Source organism: Chiloscyllium plagiosum, unplaced genomic scaffold (assembly GCF_037043375.1).
Source record: "Chiloscyllium plagiosum isolate Xiang-an unplaced genomic scaffold, Cpla_swu_hap1 HiC_scaffold_4, whole genome shotgun sequence".
Taxonomy (NCBI): domain Eukaryota; kingdom Metazoa; phylum Chordata; class Chondrichthyes; order Orectolobiformes; family Hemiscylliidae; genus Chiloscyllium; species Chiloscyllium plagiosum.
Window position 1 is genome coordinate 2,667,283 of NW_028270142.1, and position 27,796 is coordinate 2,695,078.

The 27,796-nt window shown below is 43.4% G+C and overlaps 1 protein-coding gene across 5 annotated transcripts in view; it reads right to left on the reverse strand.

The window, feature by feature from the left end:
• ca8 (carbonic anhydrase 8 (inactive)) overlaps positions 1 to 19,693 on the reverse strand; it is a 68,097-nt gene extending 48,404 nt beyond the window's left edge. The window contains exons 1-5 of one of the 5 annotated variants that reach the window (XM_043689316.2): positions 19,540 to 19,693; positions 18,431 to 18,564; positions 17,756 to 17,947; positions 13,339 to 13,463; positions 8,698 to 8,793 (exon numbers count right to left, since the gene is read on the reverse strand). In XM_043689316.2, coding sequence (XP_043545251.1) covers positions 8,698 to 8,793; positions 13,339 to 13,463; positions 17,756 to 17,947; positions 18,431 to 18,564; positions 19,540 to 19,553 — 561 coding nt within the window. In that variant the 5' untranslated portion in view covers positions 19,554 to 19,693. Of the gene's footprint in view, positions 1 to 8,697; positions 8,794 to 13,338; positions 13,464 to 17,755; positions 17,948 to 18,430; positions 18,565 to 18,876; positions 19,453 to 19,539 lie in introns of those variants that run through there. The other 4 variants (XM_087985909.1, XM_087985907.1, XM_087985910.1 and 1 more) reach the window with 4 other exon arrangements.
• Positions 19,694 to 27,796: the final 8,103 nt, after the last annotated feature.

The following is a 27,796-nucleotide window of genomic DNA, read 5'->3' on the forward strand; positions in this document are numbered from 1 at the left end:
GAGGTGGCAGAAATGACGAAGGATGATACGATGTATCTGGAGGTTGGTGGGGTGGTAGGTGAGAACCAGTGGGGTTCTGTCCTGGTGGCGATTGGAGGGGCGTGGCTCAAGGGTGGAGGAGATGCGGTGGAGAGCATCGACAACCACGTCTGAGGGGAAATTGCGGTCTTTGAAGGAGGAGGCCGTCTGGGTCGTTCGGTATTGGAATTGGTCCTCCTGGGAGCAGATGTGGCAGAGGCGAAGGAATTGGGAATATGGGACCTAATATAGGTAATAATATAGGTCCCTAATTGCCCCTTGAGAAGGTGGGGATGAGCTGCCTTCTTGAACCACGGCAGTCCATGTGCTGTGGGTAGACCCACAATGCCCTTCGGGAGGGAATTCCAGGATTTTGACCCAGTGACACTGAAGGAACGTTGATATATTTCCAAGTCAGGATGGTGAGTAGCTTGAAGGGGAACTTGCAAGGCATGGTGTTCCCATGTATCTGCTGCTCTTATCCTCCTAGATAGAGGTGCTCATGAGCTTGGAAGGTGCAGTCTGAGGATCATTCCAGAACCAGTCACACCTCTCAACATACAGAGGATGGAGGAATAGCAGCAGAATATATAATCACGGAGAATTGTTCATCTGTGAGGGAAGCAGAATGGGACAAACAGTATTTTCCTTTTGGGCACAGCAGCTTGGATTGTGCAGCTCATGTGCTGATTGAGATTGACTGGGATTCTCTGCAACATCTGAAATAGATCTGGATTACAGACAACCACAGGTGCAGAACCTTACAGAGCCACATCACTCAGAAATCCAGCTTCAGTTTAATAAACAGCTATAACAGGAGTTACATGGCATGGTATGGAGATGTTTGCAACCTCAGGATCAAGGACAGAAAATAATCTTCCAGGCATGGATTAAGGCAAGACATCTCATTTATATCTCATCTTTTACACAGATCCCTGCAACACTCTGTCCTTTTGCACATTTGATATTTTCCTTTCCCAATTGCTATGGTCAGTCACAAGTAATCAGAAGACACTGCAATTTACCAAGTCTCTGTGTGCACCCACAACTTTGGTCACACCTGCTGCTTATTCCCATCACAAACACCAAGATTCTTATAGGACTTACGATTCTCATAGGTCAAACCTCCTTAACTCCTGACACATGTCCCACTGCCCTGGTTTCTTAAATTAATGTGAAAACTTGGATAATGGTACAGAGTGATAAAGCCTTTACTCATCCAGACTCTGCCCAGCTCAACGAGCACACAGATCTAGAGGTTTGACACAGCATCAGTGTCATGCATGAAAACATCAAAAAGAGGGTTGGGAACTTGATCAAAGTGTTTGGAGCTTTGGAATTTTTGCTGAGTACAATATAGAATCATCCTGTAAATGTTGAAGACTGTATCTCTGTCCTGTTTAGCATTGGACCTACAGCTGGCCTGTTCAAAACCCAGACTTAAACTTTCAACAGCATCAACTATGCCCTTAACACCAAATATCCTCTCCAGCTATCAGTCCAAATATCCCAGCACAGGATGGAAATACTTGCAGTGTCTACCTTTCCCCCCCAAAATGGACAGTTGCTCACCTTTGCCAGACGGTATTTATTTCTCTCTCTCGCTGGAGTTTGCACATTCTCCCAGAGTCTGTGCAGGTTTCCTCTAGATACTCCAGTTTCCTCCCACAGTTGTAAGATTACGGTGTGAAAAGGTTTTTCAACCCCAATCAACTATGATTGAATGATGGAACAGACCCGATGGGCTGAATGGCCTCATTTCTGCTCCTATGGCCTTAGGTAGATTGCCCATGCCAAATTGCCCAGTGTGCAAGGATGTAGTGGCCAGGTGGATTAGCTATGGGAAATACAGTGTTACAGGGATAGGGTAACAGGGTGGATCTGGGTGAGATGCTCTTTGGGAGGGTTGCTGTGGACCCGATGGACCATATAAGACCATAAGGTATAGGAGCAGAAATGAGGCCATTCAGCCCATTGAATCTGCTCTGCTAAGTTCCTCAACCCCATTCTCCTGCTTTCTCTCCATAACCATTGATGCTCAAGAACCTATCTCCATCTTAAATATACTCAATGACCTGGCCGCCACAGCCTTTTGTGACAATGAATTCTGCAGATTCCCCACTCTCTGGCTGAAGACGTTTCTCCTTATCTCCGTTCGAAAAGAAGGTCTTCCCTTTACTCGAAGACTGTGCCCTCGGGTCCTAGAGTCTCCTACCAACGGAAACATCTTCCCAACATCTGTGAATGGCCTGCTTCCACACTGTAGGGATGCAGTGATTCCTCAGATCACAAAATTCTGCCTTCTTTCATTTAGAAAATGTACTGTCAAAGAGGAAGCTTCAATTCCAACTGCCTGGGCTAGGCACATTGTAGCCAATTATTTATTCTCTTTTATTCCCATTCTGGGTCGCAGGCTCCCATTTGGGCTCTTGTTAGGCTCAGCCAAGCAAGGCCATGCGCTGCCTTCCAGACTCCGAGAAAATGGATTTGGAAAAGGCTGCAACCACATGGGGAAAGGAGTGGGATAAGTAACCCTTTCCTGTCGTAGCACAGGGACTCCTCAGTGACGTGACGCCTTACAGGGGACAGTAACACTGAGGAGGGATTTTTCACAGCATTGGTTGGAGTCAGCTCCAATCGTTGTACCCTGTATGTGAAACATAAACAGTATCCAATCATGTAGGATACAAATCCTGGGCAAGTGTGGAGTGGACTCCTCCCCCATGAAAGTTCGCTAAAAAGTGACAGAGCTGATTCCTAATCAAATTCAGGTCAGTTCAACATCTTTCATCTGTACTTCTTCTGAGGAAAGATGGTTACTCATACAATATTATTTGGCATTCTTCACCGTGCTTTCCAAAACTATTGGCCAAAAGACTTCTGTGTAATTTATTCACAGAATGAGAGCATCATTGATGAAGTATTTAGTGCTGAACCCTAACTGCTGTGGAGGCATTGGTGAGAAACTGCCTGCTTGAATTGCTGCTGTCCTCAGGGTGGGGGAACATTTCCAGGATTTTGACCCAACCACAACTGAGCTGACTAGATTGGTATTGGACTGAGCAGGTTCTCAGTCAGATTGACCTCTGTTCCACTAGTAACCGCTCCTGAAAATGTCAGCCATTTCTCCTTCAATTCGAAGTACTTATCCATTCTAACTTTCATTGTTTCGCAATTTTAAGTCCCGTTACTTGACCACTGTACATGGAGCTCAGACATTTCTGAAATGAGGCATAGCCTAAAAAGGAAAATAACAGAAACAAAGTACTAGCTCCCAAAAGCAGGGACACTGACAGATTGTGGGATTGTTGAAATTTTGGGTTTAGACAAAGCCAAAAATAGCTTCAAATCAGCTCTACAAGGAACGCAACACCTTCGACCACATTGTTCATGTTTCCCTGTGCATCAACGGAATTAATTAGAGTGCAGTCTTCTGTGCAGTCCTTCCTATTGAAGCTCTCAGGCAATATTGAATTACCCACAGAAGGACATCTGTTATAATACAAAGGTAACAGCTACACAGATGAACTTAGACTGCTGGTCAACTGTGCAAGCAAATAGAAGTTCTTTGTCTTAACACTCATCATCCCAACCTACAACTAAACCCCTTCACCCCTACAATCCTTGGACTTGGTGTTCCTCCAATTCTGGATTGGTAATAGAACATAAAACATAGAACAGAGACCTGTACAGCACTCAGTGTTGCACCAACCTGTGAACTAACCTAAGCCCATCCCCCTACACTATCCCATCATCATCCATATGCTTATCCAAGAACTGTTTAAATGCCCCTAACGTTGCCGAATTAATTACATTGGCAGGCAGGGCATTACACGCCCTTACCACTCCCTGACTAAAGAACCTGTCTCTGATGTCTGTCTTAAGTCTATCAACCCTCAATTTGCAGCTATGCCCCCTCGTACGAGCCAATGTCATCATCCTAAGAAAAAAGACTCTCACTGTCTACCCTATCTCGTTCTCTGATCATCTTGTATGTCTCTATTAAATCACCTCTTAGTCTTCTTCTCTCCAAATGAGAACAGACCGAAGTCTCTCAGCTTTTCCTCACGAGACCTTCCCTCCAGACCAGGCAACATCCTGGTAAATCTCCTCTGCACCTTTTCCAATGCTTCCACATCCTTCCTGTAATGGGGCGACCAGAACTGTACACAATATTCCAAGTGCGGCCACATTAGCGTTTTGTATAGTTGCAGCATGATATCACAGCTCCGGAACTCAATCTCTTGACCAATTAAAACTAACACACTGTATGCCTTCTTAACAACACTATCAACCTGGGTGTCAACTTTCAGGGATCTATGCACATGGACTCCAAGATCCCTCTGCACATCCACACTATCAAGAATCTTTCCATTGACCCAGTACTCTGCCTTCCTGTTATTCTTCCCAAAGTGCATCACCTCACATTTAGCTCCATTGAACTCCATTTGCCACCTCTCAGCCCAATTCTGCAGTTTATCCAAGTCCCCCTGCAACCTGTAACATTCTTCCAGTGTCCATTATTCCACCGACTTTAGTGTCATGCAAATTTACCAATCCATCCACCTGTGCCTGCATCCAGGTCATTTATAATTTGGACAAACAGCAGTGGTCCCAAACCAGATCCTTGTAGCACACCACTAGTAACTGGACTCTAGACTGAATATTTTCCATCAACCACCACTTGCTGCCTTCTTCCAGAAAGCCAGTTTCTAATCCAAACTGCTAAATCACCCTCAATTCTATTCCTCTGCATTTTCTCCAATAGCCTACCATGTGGAACCTTATCAAAGGCTTTACTGAAGTCCATGTATACCACGTTAACTGCCCTCTCCTCATCTATATGCTTGGTCACCTTCAAGAAACTCAATGAGGTTTGTGAGACATGACCTGCCCTTGATGAAACAATCTGAAATCAAATTGTTGCTTGCTAGTTGATTATAAATCCTATCTCTCAATCCTTTCCTCCAACAGATGTAAGGCTCACTGGTCTATAATTACCTGGGTCATCTCTATTGCCCTTCTTGAACTAGGGCACAACATTTGCAATCCTCCAGTCCTCTGGTACTAAACCTGCAGACAATAACAACTCAAATATTAAAGCCAAAGGCTCCGCCTTTCCTCCCTGGCTTCCCAGAGAATCCCATCTGGCCCAGGAGACTTGTCTACTTTCACTCCTTCTAGAATTGATAACAGCTGTTCATAATTAACCTCGATCCTTTCTAGTCTAATATCCTGTATCCCACTCCTCCTCTACAACATTCTCCTTTTCCTGATTGAAAACAGATGAGAAATATTCGTTTAGCACCTCTCTGATCTCCACAGGGTCCACACACAACTTCCCACTTCAGTCTTTGACTGGCCCTAGTGCTAGGAGACAGTGGGGTCTGCAGATGCTGGAGATCAGAATTGAGTGGGTGTTGCTAGAACAGCACAGCAGGTCAGGCAGCATAGACGCCAGAGCCCCTCTTCAGGAAAGGGTCGACGAAGGGCTCTGGCCTGAAATGTCAATTTTCTTGCCCCTCGGATGTTGCCTGGCCCTATTCCTACCCTAGTCATCCTTTTATTCCTCATACCTCTAGAAAGCTTTAGGGCTCTCCTTTGTGCTATTCACTAAAGACTGCTCATGTCCCCTCCTTGCTGTTCTTGACTCTCTTTAAATCCTTCTTAGCTACTCTAACTCTCCATCACCTCAACGTCATATAAGCCTCCCTCTTCCACTTAACAAGAGATGCAATTTCTGTAATAAACCACGATTCGCTTACCTTATCACTTCCTCCCTGCCTGACAGGAGCATACCTATCAAGGACACGCAATATCGGTTCCTTAAACCAGCTCCACATTTCAATTGTTCTCATCCCCTGCACTTGTTACCCCATTCTATGCCTCCTAAGTCTTGTCTAATCGTATTATAATTGCCCTTCCCCCATCGATAACTCTTGTCCTGTGGCATGTACCTATCCCTTTCCATCGCTAAACTAAACGTAACGGAATTATGGTCACTCTCTCCAAAGTGCTGACCTCCCACTAAATCAAACACCTGACCTGGTTCATTATTAAGCACCAGATCCAGTGTGGCCTCTCCTCATTGGCCCTTCGACATACTGTGTCAGGAAACCATCTTGCACACATTGGAAAAAAATGGATCCATCTGACGTACTAGAATTATAGCATTTCCAGTCAATGTTGGGGAAGTTAAAGTCCCCCAGAATGATCACCCTATTCCTATCACTCCTGCCCAGAAACGTTGTGCTGATCCTTTTCTCCACATCCCTGCAGAGGCCTACAAGATACGCCCAGCAACGTGACCTCTTCTCTCCTGTTTAGATAAGTCCCCTGGGCTTGATGGCATTTATCCTAGGATTCTCTGGGAAGCAAGGGAGGAGATTGCAGAGCCATTGGCCTTGATTTTTATGTCCTCGTTGTCTACAGGAGTAGTGCCAGAAGACTGGAGGCTAGCAAATGTCGTCCCCTTGTTCAAGAAGGGGAGTAGGGATAACCCTAGTAACTATAGGCCAGTGAGTCTCACTTCTGTTGTGGGCAAAGTCTTAGAGAGAATTGTAAGGGATAGGATTTATGAACATCTGGATAGGAATAATGTGATCAAGGATAGTCAACATGGTTTTGTGAAGGGCAGGTCGTGCCTCACAAACCTTATTGAATTCTTTGAGAAGGTGACTAAGGAGTTGGACGAGGGCAAAGCGGTAGATGTGGTGTATTTGGATTTTAGTAAGGCGTATGATAAGGTTCCCCATGGTAGGCTACTGCAAAAAATACGGAGGTATGGCATTGAGGGCGAGTTGGAGGTTTGGATTAGGAATTGGCTGGATGGAAGAAGACAGAGGGTAGTAGTTGATGGTAAAGGTTTATCTTGGAGTGCCGTTACTAGCGGTGTTCCGCAAGGATCTGTTTTGGGACCATTGCTGTTTGTCATTTTTATAAATGACCTGGAGGAGGGGCTAGAAGGTTGGGTGCGCAAGTTTGCGGATGATACGAAAGTCGGAGGAGTTGTTGACAGTGAGGAAGGATGTGGCAGGTTACAGCGGGATATAGATAAGCTGCAGAACTGGGCAGAAAGGTGGCAAATGGAGTTCAATGTAGGTAAGTGTGAGGTGATTCACTTTGGTAAGAGGAACAAAAAGATGGAGTACTGGGCTAATGGTCAGATACTTGGTAGTGTGGATGAGCAGAGGGATCTTGGTGTCCATGTACACAGATCTTTGAAAGTTGCCATCCAGGTAAATAGTGCAGTGAAGAAGGCATATGGCGTACTGGCTTTTATTGGTAGAGGAATTGAGTTCCGGAGTCCTGAGATCATGTTGCAGTTGTATAAGACTCTGGTGCGGCCGCACCTGGAGTATTGTGTGCAGTTTTGGTCGCCATACTATAGGAAGGATGTGAAGGCACTGGAACGGGTGCAGAGGAGGTTTACCAGGATGTTGCCTGGTATGGTAGGAAGATCGTATGAGGAAAGGCTGAGGCACTTGGGGTTGTTTTCATTGGAGAAAAGAAGGTTCAGGGGTGACTTGATAGAGGTGTACAAGATGATTAGGGGTTTAGATAGGGTTGACCATGAGAACCTTTTTCCACGTATGGAGTCAGCTATTACGAGGGGTCATAGCTTTAAATTAAGGGGTGGTAGGTATAGGACAGATGTTAGGGGTAGGTTCTTTACTCAGCGAGTCGTGAGTTCATGGAATGCCCTGCCAGTAGCAGTGGTGGACTCTCCCTCTTTATGGGCATTTAAGCAGGCATTGGATAGGCATATGGAGGATAGTGGGCTAGTGTAGGTTAGGTGGGCTTGGATCAGTGCAACATCGAGGGCCAAAGGGCCTGTACTGCGCTGTATTCTTCTATGTTCTATGTTTCTAACCTCAGCCCATACCACCTCAGTAGACGAGTCCTCATCAAACGTTCTTTCATCCACCGTTATACTGTCCTTGACTAACAAGGCCACACCTCCCCCTCTTACCACCTTCCCTAATCTTACTGGAAGATGTAAACCCTGGAACCTGCAACATCCATTCCTGACCCTGCTCGATCAGTGTCTATGAAATGGCCACAAATTGAAGTCCCAGGTACCTATCCATGCTGCAAGCTCACCTACCTTATTCCAGATACTCCTGACGTTGAAGTAAACACACTTCAAACCAGTTTGCTGTTTGCCAGCACATTCCTGTGACCCTGAAATCCTGTCCATACCCTCCCTACTCTCATCCTCCTGTGCACTGGAACTACACCTCAGGTTCCCATCCCCTTGCTGAGCTAGTTTAAACCCACCCAAATACCACCAGCAAAATTTCCCACCCAGGATATTAGTACCCCTCTGGTAAGCCACAATCTATTAAGACAGACATGGGGAGGTTAAGAGCCAAGTATTTAATTGTTCATTTATTCACGTGATGCACACAAATGCTAAGGAACAAAGCCTGTACATTACCATTAGATTCCTAAAATTGTGGTGCTTTGCTAATTTCTCATTTACATTTCCCCTTATCCCAAATACATCTGCACTTCTATTTTCCACATTGAAATAGGTTGCAAAACACTGCCCAACCATTACACTTCATGTGAGGCTGCAAAAGTGAAACATGAACAACAAGGCAATCTATTTCCGAACAATTTGCCATCCTTCCAGGTGAGGGCAAAGCATTTGTTTGATTGTAAACAAATTCTTACCTGGACAAACAAAGCAATGATCGCTATTCCATTTTTCTTTCCCAGAGCTTCATCAACATTTTTGAACAAAGTAGAGTTCCAATGGATAAGATGGAGCTGAAAATACAGATATTGTAAATATTAAAAAAAAAAGACCAGTTCAATGATAGTTAACTGTTGGAACCTAGAATGCCCAAAGGCATACTTAAAACCAAGGCATTATGAAAGTATTATCTTCTTACTCTGACGTCACAGCAGAATTAGATGCCAGTCTCCCGAACACACTAATGCTCAACTCACTGCTTTTACAGAAAGCTGCAGTAGCTCCAAATATCAGGCATAAACAAATAATTTAGTCACAGAAGATACTTAGGTTTTGTGGGGAAGGGAAGAGGTCTCACACAGAATACAGATCTCATAGGTTTTCAGAAGAATCAGCAGTAAAAATAGTTCAGGTCTCTGCATAAGACAATCTTAAATAAAATTTGCTTAAATTAAGCAGACAAAGTCTGTAAAAAAAATGCAGTGGGAAGACACAAAAGAGGTCATCCAGTGTCAACTGTATGACTCCACTTCCAGTTACTTGGGTCCAGCACCATGTCAGGAAATACAAGGAACATCAGCCACAATTTTCAAATGCACAATATTAAACCCACTAACCAGCTCCGACTTACTACGTTCAATCTTCTTAGTAGGTGTGTCCATGAAATGGCAGGGGTTTGGTCATGCTCTTCAACACAGAGCCCTGAAAACGGTAATCCTCATTCACAATGTAGTCTAACTGCTCACACAGCAATCAGACTGCCTCAACGAAGAAGCAGAGAACATTGGCACATGTTTAAAATCACACAACACCAGGTTATAGCCCAACAGGTTTAATTGGAAGCACTTGCTTTCAGAGCGACGCTCCTTCATCAGGTGGTTGTGGAAAATAAGATTGCAAGATACAAAATTTTCATGACAAAGATTGTCACATGTTGTATTCTTCAGTTTTCATTAATGACTAGATTGCCATCATCCAAGTGTAGCCCAGTGGTTTATTCCTAATTAGCACAGAACTCCAAGCCTGAATACCTCCAAATCCTTCAGGTATGGAAATCTGTTCTGGGACTACAACACCTATCCCTCCCTTATCCTCTCTCCAGCTTTGAGATGGTTAACAACCAGCTTCTCGATTGCTCGAGGGTGGTCTGCACTCCCCTAGTTTAATTATTCTCTAATTGTAACCCACAATCACATAATTGGCTTATCTTCCTCCTCCTGCATGACTAAAATCGCTTCACTGTCAGGCATTAGGATCAGATCAGATTTAGGAAGATAGATCAGATAGACAGGGCTTGTACTTTCTTGAAATTAGAAGAGGGGGAATCTCATAGGAACAAAGTCCTGATGGGATTGGACAGGGTAGATGTGGGAAGAATGTTCCCGATGTTGAGAAAGTCCAGAACAAGGGGTAAATCATTCAGGACTGAGATGAGGAAGAATTTCCTCACTCAGAGTTATGAACCTGTGGAATTCTCTCCCGCCAGAAGCTGTTGGGGCCAGTCCATTAGATAGATTCACGAGGGAACTGGATATGGCCCTTGTGGCGAAAGGGATTGGGGGTGGGGGGGGCTTGTGGAGTGGGGGGGGGGGGGGGGGGGGAAGGGATACTGAGATTGCATGGTCAGCCATGATTGTATTGAATAGTGGAGCAGGCTTGAAGGACCGAATGGTCTACTCCTGCTCCTATGTTTCTATGTTTCAGTGCGACCAATGTGTGCACTGAAAGCTCCAATGTGTTAAATACACAGGACCCTATTTGTTGTGGGCAGAAAGAACATGTACATATTCTGCCCATTTCAACAAAATAGATATCAGCCATTTAGTGATTCATTTCAAGGAAATTCCTCAGCACAACATGGTAGGTTTAAAATTTAAACAAAGACTGACAGTTAACTGTCAATCTGTAATGGTGGGTTAAATCTCCAAAGCAACACCTCTACCAGAGTCTGTCAACTAATCAGCATTCTCCCCAAAGTGGTGAGTTTCCTCTTGCATTGGTATCCTGACACATTGTCCCAATGAGATGCTTCCATGTCTTCCATAACTGTGGATATTAAAAAAAAAATCAAAAACAAAAACAAATTGCTGGAAAACCTCATCAGGTCTGGCAGCATCTGTGGAGAGAAAGCAGGGTTAACATTTTGGATCGGAGACCCTTCTTCAGGAACTGATTGCTGCTCAGAAAAGGTTAATTTTTTACACAGAAGATATGGACACGGGGTGGGGGGGAATAAACAATAATTGGAGATAGAGAAAAACAGTTGGACCGACAAAGGAATGGGTAAAGGTCAGTCTGGGAGAATGAAGAGCTGCTAATGGGGAACATTAGTACCTGACAAGGGGTTGAATAGGATAGCAGCCCATGCGATGACAAGGCCTCGTGTGTGGAGCTATACCTGCACTTTTCACAATCTAGTCTACTGCATTCGCTGCTCACAATGTGGGCATATCTTCTACACTGGGAAAAATGTAGACTGGGTGACCACTTCACCGAACAGCTACATTGCACCCGCAAACAAATAAAAGACCGAGCTTCCAGTTACCTGCCTCTTTAACACCCCACCCTGTTCCCTGGTTAACATCTCAGTCTCAGGCTTGCTGTAGTGCTCCAGTGAAGCTCAGCCTAAGCTGGAAGAATAGCACCTCATTTTCCACTTGGGGACCTGAAGCCCTCAGGACTCAATAAAGGAGTTCAAAGACTTTGAGGTCATGTCCTTACCCCAAGCCCCACTACAAAGAACAACAATACAGGGCAATTACTTTTTCCAAGCTCTGTCAGAAACTTGCATTCAATGCAATGCCAGGATAAGAAGATGCTGTTTTCAGTGATTTTCCTACAGACTGTGTTCACTGAACCTGCTCCTCATTCACATGTTCTCACTGTCACCCTGGATCACTTTCTGCTACAGGTAAGTGAGTTACCACAACCGAAGGAAGGGAATACTGAATAACCCAGTCACCCCCACCAGCTTCCATGTCTTCAAGCAGTAACTTAAGCTGCTGTGTAAAATACAGCCAAAATCTGAACCTTTGTTAAATAGACTTGGCCAGTGCAGCATGACCATTTATAAAGCAAGATCAAGAATCTTTTCACCAGATTCTGGTCTTTCAGCTCTGCCATTCATTGCTCCTATTTTTAAATGAAAATAGAATTTCAGAGTTCCCACTTTATGGAATGTTCTGAGTGATAGATGGCCCTATTTGAAGGCAGCAGAATTAAGTGACTGACTTGGAAAACAAAAAAAAAGATAGAGAATGACCTTTTAATGCTCCATGGAGTCACTTCAGAACAAATTATTACTTCCTGTTGCCAGATAAAAAGCTGTAGAGATTCAAGGCTGCAATACCGAGGACAGTCAGCAGTATTTTTTTTTCTTTATTTTCTGTTTATTAAACATTTTTAAATGCACATTCAAATCTTCAGGCCTTCAAGTTATGATACAAAATGTAAAGACCTCATACCTCCAAAGGAACCATCCCCTTCTCCACCACCCATTCCCATCCAAGAGCAGGTCATAGAGATGTACAGCACAGAAACAGACACTTCAGTCCAACTTGTTCATGCTGACCAACTAACCTAAATTAATCTAGTCCCATCTGCCAGCACTTGGCCCATGTCTCTCTAAACCCTTTCTATACACATACCCACCCAGACACCTTTTAAATGCTGCAATTGTACCAGCCTCCACCACTTTCTTGGGCAGCTCATTCCACACACACACCACCCTCTGTTTTTATTTCAGAATACAGCTTCTGCAGTTTTTGGTTTTGATTTTCAATTTCCAGAAAAAGCTGCCTTAAAACGTCATGTATTCCTTTACAAATCTTTACAATTTACAAATATCCATTTCAGTCTGAGCCTTACCTCCACTGAAAATGCTTTAAAATTGCCCCTTAGGTCACATTTAAATCTTTCTCCTCTCACCCGAAACCTGTGCCCTCTAGTTATGGACTCCAGGGAAAGGATCTTATCTATCCATGCCCCTCATGATTTTATAAACCTCCAAGGTCACCCCTCAGCCTCTGACACTCCAGGGAAGTAACACAACAAAAACAAGCTGAATTATTGAGGTAATGCCCAACAAGCTCTGAACATTTTGGAGGGGGTAGAGTGGATAAAGAAAAAAGCAACTCAAAAACAAACTGACAGCAAAGCTACACAGGATTCAGCATCTAATTCCTCAACACTAGCTGAGAAAGACCTGCTGAATGCTCAGAAAAATCCAAAAATCTTACATATTATTGAGTTCCCACAATGCATTAAGAAACTTGTTTGGACTGGATACTCAGCAGGAAGTAGTAACTGAGAAACACCACAACTTTGGAGAACCAAAACAAATTGCTAGAGAAACTTAGCAGGTCCAATAACATCTGTGGAGAGAAAGCAGAGATAACTTTCAGGTCTGAAGAAAGGTGACTGGAATGGAGACGTTAACTCTGCTTTCTCTTCACTGACCTGCTGAGTTGCTCCAATAGTTGCTGTTTTTGTTTTAGATGTCCAGCATCTGCGTTTTTTGGCTTTGTTTTTCAATTTCCAAAAGAGGTGTGTCTTAAATCTCACGCATTCCATTACAAATCTTTACAATTTACAAGCACCCATTTTGGTCTGACCCTTACCTCCATTGGAAATGCTTTAAAATTAACAGTGTGTTCAGAACCACGCTGGTTCTCTTTGCCCCAGTGAAATCGAACCTCGTGTAATTCATATTCATGACTTCCAAGCAGTGGGCCACCAGTTAAAACTGTCAATGATCAAAAAAAAATCCATAAATTTAACATAAAACTTAAGTTGCTTATAGACATTAACTTTCCAAATACATTTTCATCTGTTATAAACATAGAATGAAATGCTTTGAGATTAGTCGGAGCTGAAATCGATCAAAATCAATGGAAACAGTACAAAAACACTTTGAAAAATCTTCCTCTTGCAGGTCATAAAATAGTCCAGAAAGTAGGCTAATAGAAAAATATTAAATCCCTGCACTTATTCCATTGGAGTTAAAAATAGTGCCTTAATGAAGTGATTTAAAATCAGAAAGATGACAGAAGTAGACCAGGTTATTGTGGGGATTCTAAATCTGCAAATAATAACACCATTCTCATTAAATATCTAGAACTTTAGGAAAGTGAGGACAGATTCTCTTCCTCATTATTGTGCCCTATTTGAATAGGTTTGGTTCCTCTTTGAGGCAAAAAGAGAATTTCTGCATAATAATGCAACTTAAGTGATTTATTTTTATATTACATGGAAATTAATAGCTTAATTTTTTTTATTTTCCCAATCCATAATTAATCTTCTGATTTGTTGTAGATGCCATCCAGAGCCCAAACTCCAAGTGAATGAACAAATAAACATACTATTATTCAAAGAAAAGCAGGGGGAAAGTGCCCCAGTCAATAATAGTATCAGTCTATGTTTATAAAGTTTGTAAGCCCTTATTATGCATGAACTCCCACATTTTCTCTTTAGCAGCAATGATTACTCTACAAAAACAAACAATTAGTCAACTGTATAATAGAACAACCTCATGTTGTAGAAGAATGGAATAGTTAATTAGATTCTGTCCTGTGACCCCAGCAGCGACATTTTACAGTTAAGGAATTGTTCCAGCCTCAGATCACTGAGGTTCTACATAGGAACCATCTTTTGCCGTGGAGAATTGGTGCTAAGGGTCTTGCTGTTCACCCTTTAATCAGAAAAGACATATCAAAAGTGGATTTAGATGATATACTGTTTTGAAAAAAAAAGTGTTTACAACCTTCAACAAGAAAAATAGATTGAATAAGAATAAAAACATTCACAAGATGAGGGTATTACTGACTAGGCCAGCATTTATTTCCCTCCCTTATGGCCCACAGGGCAGTTAAGAGTCAATCACATTGCTGTGGGTCTGGAGTCACATGTAGACCAGACCAGGTAAGGATGGCAGTGTCCTTCCCTAAAAGGACATTAGTGACCCAGATGGGCTTTTCTCATTATGGATTTGTTATAATCGGTAGACTCTTCATTCCAGATTTTTTTTATATTGAATTCAAATTCCATTGCCTGCCATGGTGCATATCAAACAGATTCCCAGAACCTTTCCCTGGTCTCTGGATGAACAATCCAGCGGTAATACCACTAGCACATCACCTCCCCAGATATGCACAGCTGCGATTGAGAGAACCGGTCTGGTTTCTGTAAGTGTCATTTAATATCTAGTTTTATCTGTGTGGTTTGGGCCAGCACCAATATTGTGTGTTGAAAGCTATTGAACAAGACAATTTAGGATGTGGATAAATTGTTGATGGTTCACTAGTATCATTAAATTAATCTAAAGTGCATGTTCTGATGTATTGCCAAGCCAAGCAAATCCAAACACAATAACCCTGTTGATTCAGCCTTATTTACCATAGTGTATCCAGACTCCATTTCCTCACACTCAATATTATTATTATTGAGTGGTCCCAAGGAAAAAGGTGCAGTAGAGAGTTACAAGATTAACATCACATTAAAAACAAAGTTACAGATTGAGAGAGCTGGGAAACTTGACTCTGAAAGAATGTAGACATGAAGGGGAGCGAGAGATTGTTTCCACTGGTTATGGATTTGAGACTATGGGACTATAATTTATAATCAAGAACACAGAAGCATAGTCTTTGGCTCAAAGGCTGTATGATCTACTCTTAGTCCAGTACATGATCTTGAAGTGATTTGATAAGAGTTCTAATAAATATAGAAATGAAATTAGATGAGATACGTGTGGATTAGACATTGGAGTTTGGTACAATAGAGAGATCTGTGGAGCACAGATATAAATTCAAATGTATCGAATCAGGTTGATTGTTTAAGAGATACTTATTTTGACAGTTGTCATCCCCAACATTTCAACTTCCCCCTCCCACACTGCTGAGGACATGCAGGTCCTGGGCCTCCTCCACCGCCACTCCCTTACTATCCGATGCCTGGAGTAAGAACGCCTCATCTTCTGCCTCGGGACCTTCCAAGCCCAGGGCATCGATGTGGGCTTCACCAGCTTCCTCATTTTCCCTCCCCCCACCTTACCAGAGTTCCAACTTTTCAGCTCAGCACCATCCTCATGACCAGTCCATAGTCTTTCCCACCTATCCTCCTCGCTGACTTATCACTTGACTCCCACCTCCATCCACCTATTGCACTCTCAGCTACCTTCTCTCCCCACCCCCATCCCATTTATCTCTCCACCCCAGAGGCTCCCAACCTCATTCCTGATGAAAGGCTTTGCCCGAAACGTTGATGTTCTTGCTCCACGGATGCTGCCTGACCTGCTGTGTTTTTCCAGCATCACTCTGATCGCCAGCATCTGCAGTCCTCACTCTCGCCCAACTGTCAACCTTGTAGGATTTACTGCAAACATTCAAAAGGAAATTGGACAGAGTAACCTGTGACCCGGAAATTGGACAAAGTAACCTGTGACCCAAAAGAATGCACAAGTAGGGGGTGGAGTTTGGTTATGGGAATCATTATGATTTCCTCAGGCTTCATTTTCCCAACCCTGATCAATGTGGGCAATGGCAAGTCAGTTAATTGGGCCAACAAGGAAAAATCTGAAAACGATGATTTTCAACATCAAGGAACAAAGTCTAATTTTCCACAAGTTTGAACCTCACCAGAGAGCAGCAAAGACCCATTTGCTTACATATACATTTCATTAGTACCCAATCTTGCTTCATCTATATATAATTTCCTATTCTGCAAGGACACAGAACTAGATAGGGATATGAGGAACGTTGAATCAGCCATGATCCTACTGAATGGAAGAGCAGGCTCAAGGCCCGATTGGCCAATCCTGTTCTCTATGGTGTAAGCAGACTGACCTTTGATCTGTGCTCAAAGTGAATGAGGAAACTGCCTCACAGCCAGTTTGTAAAATTTAACCCAATCAATTCAGAAGTGTACTTGTTAAAGAGGCAACAAAGTAAGTGAACAGGACTTAATAAATGCAGCAAACCCGATTCATTCTCGACTCAAGGAGAGATTTCTTCATCTAGGAGAGTGTGGTGAACCAGTGGAACTCTGTCACAGAAAGCAGCTGAAGCCAAAACATTAGAATGTTTCCAAGAAGTTAGAAATAGTTCTTAAAGCTGAAAGAATCAAATGGTGTGAGGAAAAAGCAGGAACAGGCAATGGAGTTGGATAATCAGCTATGATCCTATTGAATGATGGGACAGTCTTGAAGAACCAAATGGCCTCGTGCTGCTCCTATTTCTGTTTTTGTTCATGTTTCTGCCTTAAACATGAACAGCCACAGATCGTAGACTTATTTATAGTTTCATTCAGGAGCTTACAATTTATCCAGCATGTTGTTCTGTGTCGTGTAGTTCAATATTCTTTAATATATACTTAAAAGACAAAATGCACAACACAAGCCTGAATCCTGGAAGAGCTCATAACCATTAAATCATTTCTGAAAAAAAAAAATGTTCAATATTGTGCGAAGTCAGTGTCATCTTCCAGCAGGACAGCATTGGGGTAAAATTCAAACCAGTGCCATGGAGGTCAATTCTGACATAAAAACTGGATTTAGATAGAAATCCAGTCACCTTCTCTGGAAAACAATTTTGTTTCATTGGAGTGAGTGAAATTAAGAGAAAGAATGTCCTCTAAACATTGAAAACCAAAATAACTGGATGCTGTAAATCAGAAATAAAAACCAAAGTTGCTGGAAAAGCTCAGCAAGTCTGGCAGCATCTGTGAAGAGAAATCAGAGATAACGTCCAGTGATCCTTCCTCTGATTTCTCTTCACAGGTGCTGCCAGGCCTGCTGAGTTTTTCCTGCAGTGTCTCAGTTTTTATTTAGCCCTGTTTATGTTGTGTGTTACACAATATTAATCTACTGGGGAGTCTGAACAACAGCATAGTAAAACAGAATGGATTATTCCATCTACATGGGCAGCTCTCCTATCATACATTATGACAAGAAAAACAAAATGATGCTTTGAGCAAGATGCACATTCTAAAGCAACATTTCATAATCTATTGCACAACATGGGCAAGTTTCACATTTTTACAAACCTGATTTGGACTTCAGCAGTATCTGAATAGTGTGACCATCATTAATTACTTCAGAATCTCGACAAACAACATAATTTGGTGATAAACGTGCTTCCAATAGTGAAGGATCGTACTTTGCCTCTCTGGAGTTCAGGTTTATCGGGGACTGATACTCTCCATTTGCTTCAGGAAACAACAGTCCCCATTCCACTCCTGAAATAGAGCAATTCACAGCAATTGTACTCACTTTCAGAATTCATACTTTTAAAACGGATTTTAAACATGACAAAATTAAAGTTAGATTCAAAAATCAAATAGAAGCTTTTTCCCAGGCTAAAGTTGAAGCAATGGGTTAATTTTAACACAAAAAGAGAGTTGGACAGTTTACAAATTATCATATTAATCAAAAATGCAAATAATTTTTATGACAGTTGATCACCTCAGATTTGGAATGAGGTGACTTTAAAAAATATCTAATAAGCCAAAACTTCTCAAAAGGAAGCTCACTATGTACCTACAAAGGGATAGGGATATCTGTTTGTATTAAATCTCTCAGCAAAGACAAACATTAAGACAAAATACTTTAAAACACAAAGTTTAACTTGATAATGGTTTCTTTAATGAAGAAAACGCATACCAATGGGGGTGAAATACCATGTTTCCATTGATCCACTTTAAGAAAGTTGTCCAGCTCACCTTCTTCATAGCCCCATTCCAAACCCTCCTTATAGCCATAGGGTCGGCTCTCCTCAATCAATGTGCTGTCAGCCATGGGGTAGGCAGCTCCTGTAGTGAACAATCCCAGCTGCACTCTGCTTCCCAGCTGTACCCTGGACAAAACACGATGATTATATAAACTACCGAGCAATCTAGCCTTTAAAACACAATTACACAAATCACTAACTCATTGGAAACAGCAATCTGACCAGTTGCTGAACAAACAGTTGCCGCTCATTATCTGTCACCTTGGAGAATCTGAAATTCACGCTTCCAGTTTCTAATCTAACAATACCAGAAGCCGAATACACTCAGACAAGTTCAACAAGTGGTTTCTGCGCTGTGTAATTTAACACAGTGTGAGTTTACACTCTGCAACACCAGAGACGGTTCAGTCAAAGTAAGATCTGTGCAACCACACTCACCTGGTCAGTGAATTAACTCCAACTTTGTTAGTGGGTTCAATCCTGGGCTCTTCTAGCGAAGTGATATTGTCCCTACCTGTGAACCAGGAGGTCCGCGTTCAGGTCCCCCATTGCTCCAGGGGTGTGTCATAACATTTCCGAACAGAGTACAGTTTAAAAGGAAAAGTTTAGCCTGGGAGAGTTTTTAGGTCGATGTTAGTGTGACTGGACCGATTCCCAGGGCAGTTGGAAATGATTTTAAGAGGGCCCGAATTCTGGTCTCCGACCAAACTGACCTCTTTAGGATGGCAGGAGTAAGACCACTCCCCTTTGTAAGGGAATCTTTTATTACTGCGATGAATTTTGTCAAAGAAAAATGTCACGAGAATCCAGTTTCACTCTCCCTTAAGTATAAATCTCAGTTATTTTTAAAACCCAGCGTGATATTTATTAAAAGGAGAAACGTTACTGGATAATCCTCCTTTACGGTTTTTCATCTCAATGACCAAGGTAAACCGTGCAGACTGAAACCTGTTCTTTTTTATTTCCTGAAAACTCCCTCCCCATCACAAAGCGTTAACTCAACCCGCAGCCGGAAGTCTGAAAGTCACACTATTAAACCGGAGATTATACCTCCTTTTAAAAGTTGCTGGTTAAATCCAAAATATTTTGCAACGTACTTACCGGGAATTTCCCATAAACTGTCAATCAATACACAATAAAAGTGCAAATCTATCCTGGATACTGATCCTGCCTCTGCTGTTACACTCTGATTCTTGCAGTGAAATGATACGCTATCCTACCTCGGACTTGCAGCACCGAACAAGCAACTCTCTCTCTGATTTTAACCAAACTAGATAGTCCACGTCAGTGGGTGGATCCACTCTAGAGCTGCAGCTTCCAACAACTGAAATCAAAAGAGCTCACACACAACGCACGTGTACCAGAGCAATATGCAATCTATTGCAATCTGTCCTGTTTACCCAGACAGTATAGAATATGGTGGCAGTGTGAACTAGTTCACTCAACTTGGTTCGTCTGATCCTAGTTCAAAACATGCCCATGTTCACCGATTTCCATAATTATCAGGGAGCTGAGGAATCCTGAGGTGAGGGATATGGAATCTCGTTGAGGTGCTGAAGATGCCATTCATCACCAGCAACCCAAACACTTGTATGTGCACATCTATCAAGGCCTTAGCTCTCTATCTCTCTCTCTGTCTGTTCCACACGCGCACACACACAAATCCTTCCACAAAAAAAATTGTTTATATGAGCTTCTGTCAAATTGCTCATGTTAATCAGAAAATTGATAACTTTATCACAGAGAATCACAGAACTTAGCGAGTTTTGAGAAGATTTATAGCTCAGGTTGAGGTTCTGGATGTAGGTTTGCTCGCTGAGCTGGAAGGTTAATTTCCAGACATTTTGTCACCCTACTCGGTAACATCTTCAGTAGGCCTCAGGTGAAGCACTGTAAATGATTCCTGCTTTCTATTTATATGTTTGGGTTTAGAAAATATAGAAAGCAGGAATCATGTACCGTGCTTCACCTGAGGCCCACTGAAGATGTTATCTATAAGGGTGATGAAACATCTGGAAATTAACCTTCCAGGGAGCAAACCTACATCCAATCACAGAGCTGTTATGAACAGAAGGTCAGTCAGACCCTCAGGTCTGTCTCCAAAGGACTATCATGGCCTTAAGCTATTCTCCTTGATCTTTTTCCTTAATCCTACATGATATTTTAACTTAAATAATCATCTTTTGAATGCCTTGATGGAACGTCTCTCTAAAACACTTCCAGGTGGTGGGAAAACGTAGAGAGTATTCATGTGTTTTGTAGCCGGGAGAGAGTTTCTTCGGCCCATCATGTCTATGACAATCAGAAAGCACTTATCAACTGACGTCCTTTTATCTAGCACTTGGCCCATAGCCTTTGATGCTGGGGTGCTCCAAGTGACCATCCAAATGTTTTTTAAATGTTGTGATATTTCCTGTCTCTACCTCAACCTCTTCTATTTTAACAAAACAACAAGCTGGCCGGGGGAGGGGGGATGGTGCTATCCTTCATGAAGCTAGACATGAGCTAATGCATACTTATTGCAATTGTGGTTGAATAAGGATTCCCAGGAATTAGATTAGATTAGATTACTTTACAGTGTGGAAACAGGCCCTTCAGCCCAACAAGTCCACACCGACCCGCCGAAGCGCAAACCACCCATACCCCTACATTTAACCCTTACCTAACACTACGGACAATTTAACATGGCCAATTCACCTGACCTGCACATCTTTGGACTGTGGGAGGAAACCGGAGCACCCGGAGGAAACCCACGCAGACACGGGGAGAATGTGCAAACTCCACACAGTCAGTCGCCTGAGGCGGGAATTGAACCCGGGTCTCTGGCGCTGCGAGGCAGCAGTGCTAACCACTGTGCCACCATACCGCCCACTACATGGTGGGCGGCATGCTACAATTAATACCCAGAAGGGTTTGTACCAATATACGAGATTGCCATTTGGAATATTGTCAGCCTGTGCAATTTTTCAGCAGACGATGGAGAACATTTTACAATGTCTACTCCAGGTCACCATATGTCGAGATGACATGATAATAACAGGAAAGACCAAAATGGAGCATTTAGAGTCATAGAAACGTACCCTTCATTCCAACTCATCCATGCCGACCAGATATCCCAACCCAATCTCGTCCCATTTGCCAGCACTTGGCCCATATCCCTTTAATATCTTCCTATTCGTATACCCATCCAGACATCTTTTAAATGTTGTAATTGCACCAGCCTCCAACACTTCCACTGGCAGCTCATTCCATACACACACCACCCTCTGTGTGAAAAAATTGACCCTTAGGTCTCTTTTATATCTTTTCCCTCTCACACTAAACCTTGGCCCTCTAGTTCTGCACTCACCACCCCAGGGAAAAGACTTTGTCTATTTATCCTATCCAAACCCTTCATGATTTTATAAACCTCTACAAGGTCACCCCTCAGCCTCCAACGCTCCAGGAAAACAGCCCCAGCCTGTTCAGCCTCTCCCTTTAGCTCAAATCCTCCAACCCTGGATCTTTTCTGAACCCTTTCAAGTTTCACAACATCTTTCCAATAGGGGGGAGACCAGAATTGCATGTAATATTCCAAAAGTGGTCTAACCCAATGTCCTGTACAGCTGTAATATGACCTCCCAACTCCTGTACTCAATACTCTGACCTATAAAGGAAAGCATACCAAACACCTTCTTAACTATCCTATTTACCTGTGACTCCACTTTCAAGGAGCTATGAACCTGCACTCCAAGGTCTCTTTGTTCAGCAACACTCCCTAGGATCTTACCATTAAGTGTATAAGTCCTGCCTGAGAACTTGGGCATAGTCCTTAGACATTTTTCCCAAGTGAGCGCAGGCCTTTGAAGGGAAAAATGTGTGTTCCTGGCACCACAAGTGACCTAGTTGGGCTACTGAGTCGACTAAAGCAGATTACACACATTGGGGGAGATGAGGGTGAGTACAGGTGCCCTGGCTCCTATGTCTGTACCGGAGCTTATGTCTTTCCCTGGACTGGTGAATTATTACAGAAAGTTCATACATAATCTGTCCTCAATCCTGGCACCTTTGCATCAGCTGGTGAAATGGGCTCAGTCTTGGAAATGGTGATGCAGCCAAGCCCTCAGGAAGTGAAAAAACAGTTGTCATCCTCTGGTGTTGGCACACTATGACCCCAAGTGAGATCTGGTGTTGTCTCCTCGTATAGCATTGGGGTAGTATTAGCTTATGGGTGGCCCAATGGAGAGGAACGTCCAATAGCATATGCATCCAGAGCGTAAATACGCCTAGTTGGAGAAGGAATAATTGGTGGTCATATTAGAGTCAGGAATTTCCACCAATACCTTTATGGATGTAAATTTGTAATAATAAAGGACCACAAACCCCTGTCAGGTCTAGAGCTCAAATACTAAGTGCATGTAATTATGAGTTGGAACACTGTCCAGGAGGCCAAATAGTCAATGTGGATGCATTGAGCTGCCTCCCACTGGCAGATACACCACTGGTGGTAACACCAATGAAAGAGGCTGTAATGGTTTTAAATTGGGCACACTTCAGTTCACAGCTGACAATATCAAAATTTGGACGCAGAAAGATCTGGTCCCGGCAAAACTAAAACAGTTGATGGCAGTGGGGGAACCAAAGGACCATCACAATCAGAACTGAAACCGCTTTGGACCCAGTGAGACCAGATCATGGGAGAGAATGCCATATTATTATGGTGAGCAAGAGTGTTTTCCCGAGCAAAGGTCACCACCAGATACTGGCTGAACTCCACCAGGTGAAAGTGAGGACTGCAGATGCTGGAGATTAGAGTCGAGAGTATGGGGCTGAAAAAGCACAGCAGGTCAGGCAGCATCCGAAGAACAGGAGAATTGATGTTTCGGGCATAAGCTCTTCATCAGGAAATGTTAGAAAGTGCAGTCCAAGAGACACGCCACTGTGTGTTATATGCTGCCTGTGACACAGCTGGAGTGGGAGTAACCTGACCCAGTGCCAAAATCCCCCCAGGAGGAGCTACAAAACAGAGGCCTATCTTCTCAAACTCAGAGGGGGAGTGATATAGTGATTGTAACAGGGTCAGGCAGGTGGGCCTCATAGAATAGGAGCTCCTGATTGGGGCTGTTAATCTGGTCCAATCAGGGAGCTTTGGCTGATAGATATAAACAGGATTGTTTCTGCGGTTATGTTAGAGCCCGGGTGTCCTTGGAGAAGGAGCACGCGGTGTCGACCAACACCCTGGAGTTGTTCAGGGAGAGGTGGGTGCCGCAGGGAGTGGAGTGCATCATTTCTCCCTCCAACTCTATTTTGATTTAGTCCCTACCCACCCCTTCACTGTTTTGATCACACAGCACTGCCCTTTGATGCGAAGGGCAGTGTTTGTCACTGGCCACCCGGGTGTTTTTCTATCTTCCTGGTGGTGGAAATTGAATAAAGATTGGTGCACTTTGTGTCTTTCACTGTGTCTCACACCTGCACACGCACACACCATGGGTGCTGGGGATAAAATAAGCACTACCGCACTTAGGCGGTAGTGTGGGGTTAAAAAGAAAAGGAGAAAAAAAAAAAAAAAAAATTGCTATAAAAAAAAAATAAACAGGATTGTTTCTGCGGTTATGTTAGAGCCCGGGTGTCCTTGGAGAAGGAGCACACGGTGTCGACCAACACCCTGGAGTTGTTCAGGGAGAGGTGGGTGCCGCAGGGAGTGGAGTGCATCATTTCTCCCTCCAACTCTATTTTGATTTAGTCCCTACCCTCCCCTTCACTGTTTTGATCACACAGCACTGCCCTTTGATGTGAAGGGCAGTGCTTGTCACTGGCCACCCGGGTGTTTTCCTATCTTCCTGGTGGTGGAAATTGAATAAAGATTCATGCACTTTGTGTCTTTCACTGTGTCTCACACCTGCACACACACACCATGGGTTCTGGGGATGAAATAAGCACTACCGCACTTAGGTGGTAGTGTGGGGGTTAAAAAAAAGAAAAAAAAAGAAAAGAAAAAAAAAGAAGGAAAAAAAGAAAAAAAAGAAAAAAAAGAAAAAAAAATATAAACAGGAATGTAGTCAATTGGCAGGATGTAACCGGAAAAAAAAAGAGATAAACAGGTATGTTTGCCTTAGAGTGGTCAGAAGGTGGGAGGGATGGGGGCTTGCTGGGTCTGTATTGTCTGCACTTTTGTATGTAACAGTACTGTCTAATGTACAAAAAAAAAGAAAAAAATAAACAGGAGTGTTAGAGGCTCTGTTCACTCTGAGAGCTGGCTCTGAGGGAGCTGGGTCAGTGTCAAAGACTCTCCCCGTGTAAATACAGGGGGACTCGGTGACTGGATCCAGCCTCTGTGGAGTGATTTCAATAATTAGAGCTCTTTAATCTATATTACCCTGCCATATCTATGATCCATTTGTCTCAGAATAATATAATATCACCGTATGGGAACATATCACTGTACGGAAGGAAGTTTTGTTTTACAATGCCACAGCAAGACCTTCACTGCAGCACTTGATATAAAAAACAGAAGTAAAGCACAGGACAGATGGAAACGCGGGGGATTTATTTAAGCAGCAACTTGTTAATGTTACTGCCTGAGACAGCAGATGCAGTTGTGGCTTTTAAAAAGGGACTGGAGAAGAGAAATTAAAATTGCAGGGTCACAGGGAAATGGTGAGAATGACAAATTGAATGATTATTACAGAGACTCAGCACAGACATGACTGACCTCCTCAATGTAACAACTGTACAGCCTGGATTGTTCAGGTGGTAAGAGTGATTCACTTGCAAGGATGTGGATTATATCTCCTCCAAAACCAGCTTATTCTGCAGTTACTTCACATTCAGTGAGAGATTACTTTGCTCAGGGTTAGAGTTCTGCTCCCATCTTGGCAAGGAGTCCATCTGACAGAGCTACCAGCAGCCGATCTGATGGGTCAATAGTTCTGTTGTCTCAGCAGCCCAGTTCGATGAGAGACTATTGCTGGGATCGCAGGACGCTCTGGAGAGGAGGAGCTCATGGAGAGTAGGCCTCTCTGAAGCCTGGGCCACAAGCAGGACCAAGTGGGAAGGCCGGAACAGGACATTGAGGGGTTTGGACTTGGGTTTGGGCATGGGAGGCCAGAGGAAGTTTTTGAAGGGGATTATTATCTTGTGGGGAGGAGGGGGGTCTCACAGGAAGCCCCAGAGGAAATTTCCCCATCCTTCCATTGCTTGCCAGCAGCCTGTTCAATTCAAGCTGCAGCCTGGCCTGAGTCTCCTCCTATTGCCCGTAAGATGATGGCAAAGGAGGGATGTGGCACCTAGATGACCCAGGGTCAAAGCTGGTGGCACGGTGCTTTGACTGCCACCTGCAAAATGGGAACATGGTTTGAGTAGGAGAGTAGGGAGTGCAGAGAAAACACACAACATTTTACCTGCCTGGTGGTGACCAGGAAATTCCATGCAGAGATTCTACAGTACTGTGAAAGTGGCAGAATTAAAGTGAAAGAATTAAAGTGACAGGCCACCAAAAGCTCCCATTTGCAGAATCGAACAAGGTGTTCGTATTTATCCTTAACATGAGCAGTGACACAAGTTCACATACCAAAATTCGCATACCAATCATCTGATGTATGTTTGATTCCTCTGGGTAACTCGCAATGCTCCTGCAGCACCAGCTGTGCTGTGTAGCCAGCAGTTATGAATGGCCACTCTCTGGAACCAGTCTCCAAACTGGTTCAAAATCCAAGAATTTCTGCGCTGCTCACTTGTGTTCAGAGCACTGTGCATCTTCCAGGTTGGATTTTCAGATCATGAGTTAATTACATCTGGAGAACCTGGTTAATGGGAATTTAGGAAAGTAGGAAGCTGGTATTTTCACCCACTCCCCACTGTGAATATCCTGAATGAGATTGTCATTACATTTTGTTGGAAATGATTCAGGGTTTGTGCTGCACTCTGACAAAGTAACACTGGAAGCAGCTCTGACAGAGGTCCTGTCCTGTCTCTGATTCTGAAAGTGTGCATCCATCAGAAACAGGCACAACAGGGAAGAACTGCAAATCTTTGAGGAGAAAGAGAGGTCTGCAGATGCTGGAGACCAGAGCTGAAAATGTGTTGCTGGAAAAGCGCAGCAGGTCAGGCAGCATCCAGGGAACAAGAGAATCGACGTTTCGGGCATAAGCCGAAGGGCTTATGCCCGAAATGTCGATTCTCCTGTTCCCTGGATGCTGCCTGATCTGCTGCGCTTTTCCAGCAACACATCAAGAACTGCAAATCCTATTGTAAGAGGATTGAAATGGGTGGGATCGTGGATGGAGAGTGATCAGAGAAGTCATCATTGTGGTTGAGACAATGGAAGGACAAGGTCAGGTGAGGTGAGCCATAAGTATGCAGTGGGGAGTTTTAATGCAGGGAATGAGTAAGGGAGGTCAGGATGGTAGTGCACACAGAGGACTGAGGACATGAGGAATTAAGATAATGAGGTAGACAAAGAGGTCACAGTCCAGGGTCACAGAGGAAGGAAGAGGGTGATGATGGGTGAGCAGCTGAGGGGCAGGTCATGCCCCAGGAAGTTTACTGATGTCTGTGAAAAGTCACAATTGACATCTAGCAGCCCCGGTGGACAGAGCCCACATAATAACCCTTTAACATGGACACCACTCTTCGCTGGGGAAACCCTAACCCAAACAAGAGGGTTGTTCAAGGTGACAAGGCGTATAATGGGATGTGGCTGTCACATTGGTAGACTATGCTGTGATACAACTTTGTAGCACTTATGATGCAACCCAATCTTTGCAAGGCATCTCACAACAATGTCTTCATCTGTTCAGTGAAGTAACAGCATCAGCTCCATCATCACCATCAGCTTCCAAAGTGCCTGTACTACCTCCTACTACAGGCAATTCTCCATCCTCAACAATTAGCCAGCCTGTCATAGAGTCAGAGAGATGTACAACGGAAACAGACCCTTCGGTCTAACCAGTCCATGCCGACCAGATATCCCAACCCAATCTAGTCCCACCTGCTAGCACCCTGCCCATATCCCTCCAAACCCTTCCTATTCATATACCCATCCAGATGCCTTTTAAATGTTGCAATTGTACCAGCCTCCACCATTTCCTCTGGCAGCTCATTCCATACACGTACCACCCTCTGTGTGAAAAAGTTGCCCCTGAGGTCTCTGTTATATCTTTCCCCCTCACCCTAAACCTATGCCCTCTAGGTCTGCACACCACCACCCCCCAACAGAAAAGACCTTGTCTATTTATCCTATTCATGCCCCCCATGATTTTTTTATAGATATTTTTATTGAAAAAGATTTTTGAGATTTTTTACAAAATTACAAAAATAGTACAAACTAGTGTATTCCACTTTACAATGTAATAACAACATCAATATAGAACATTTT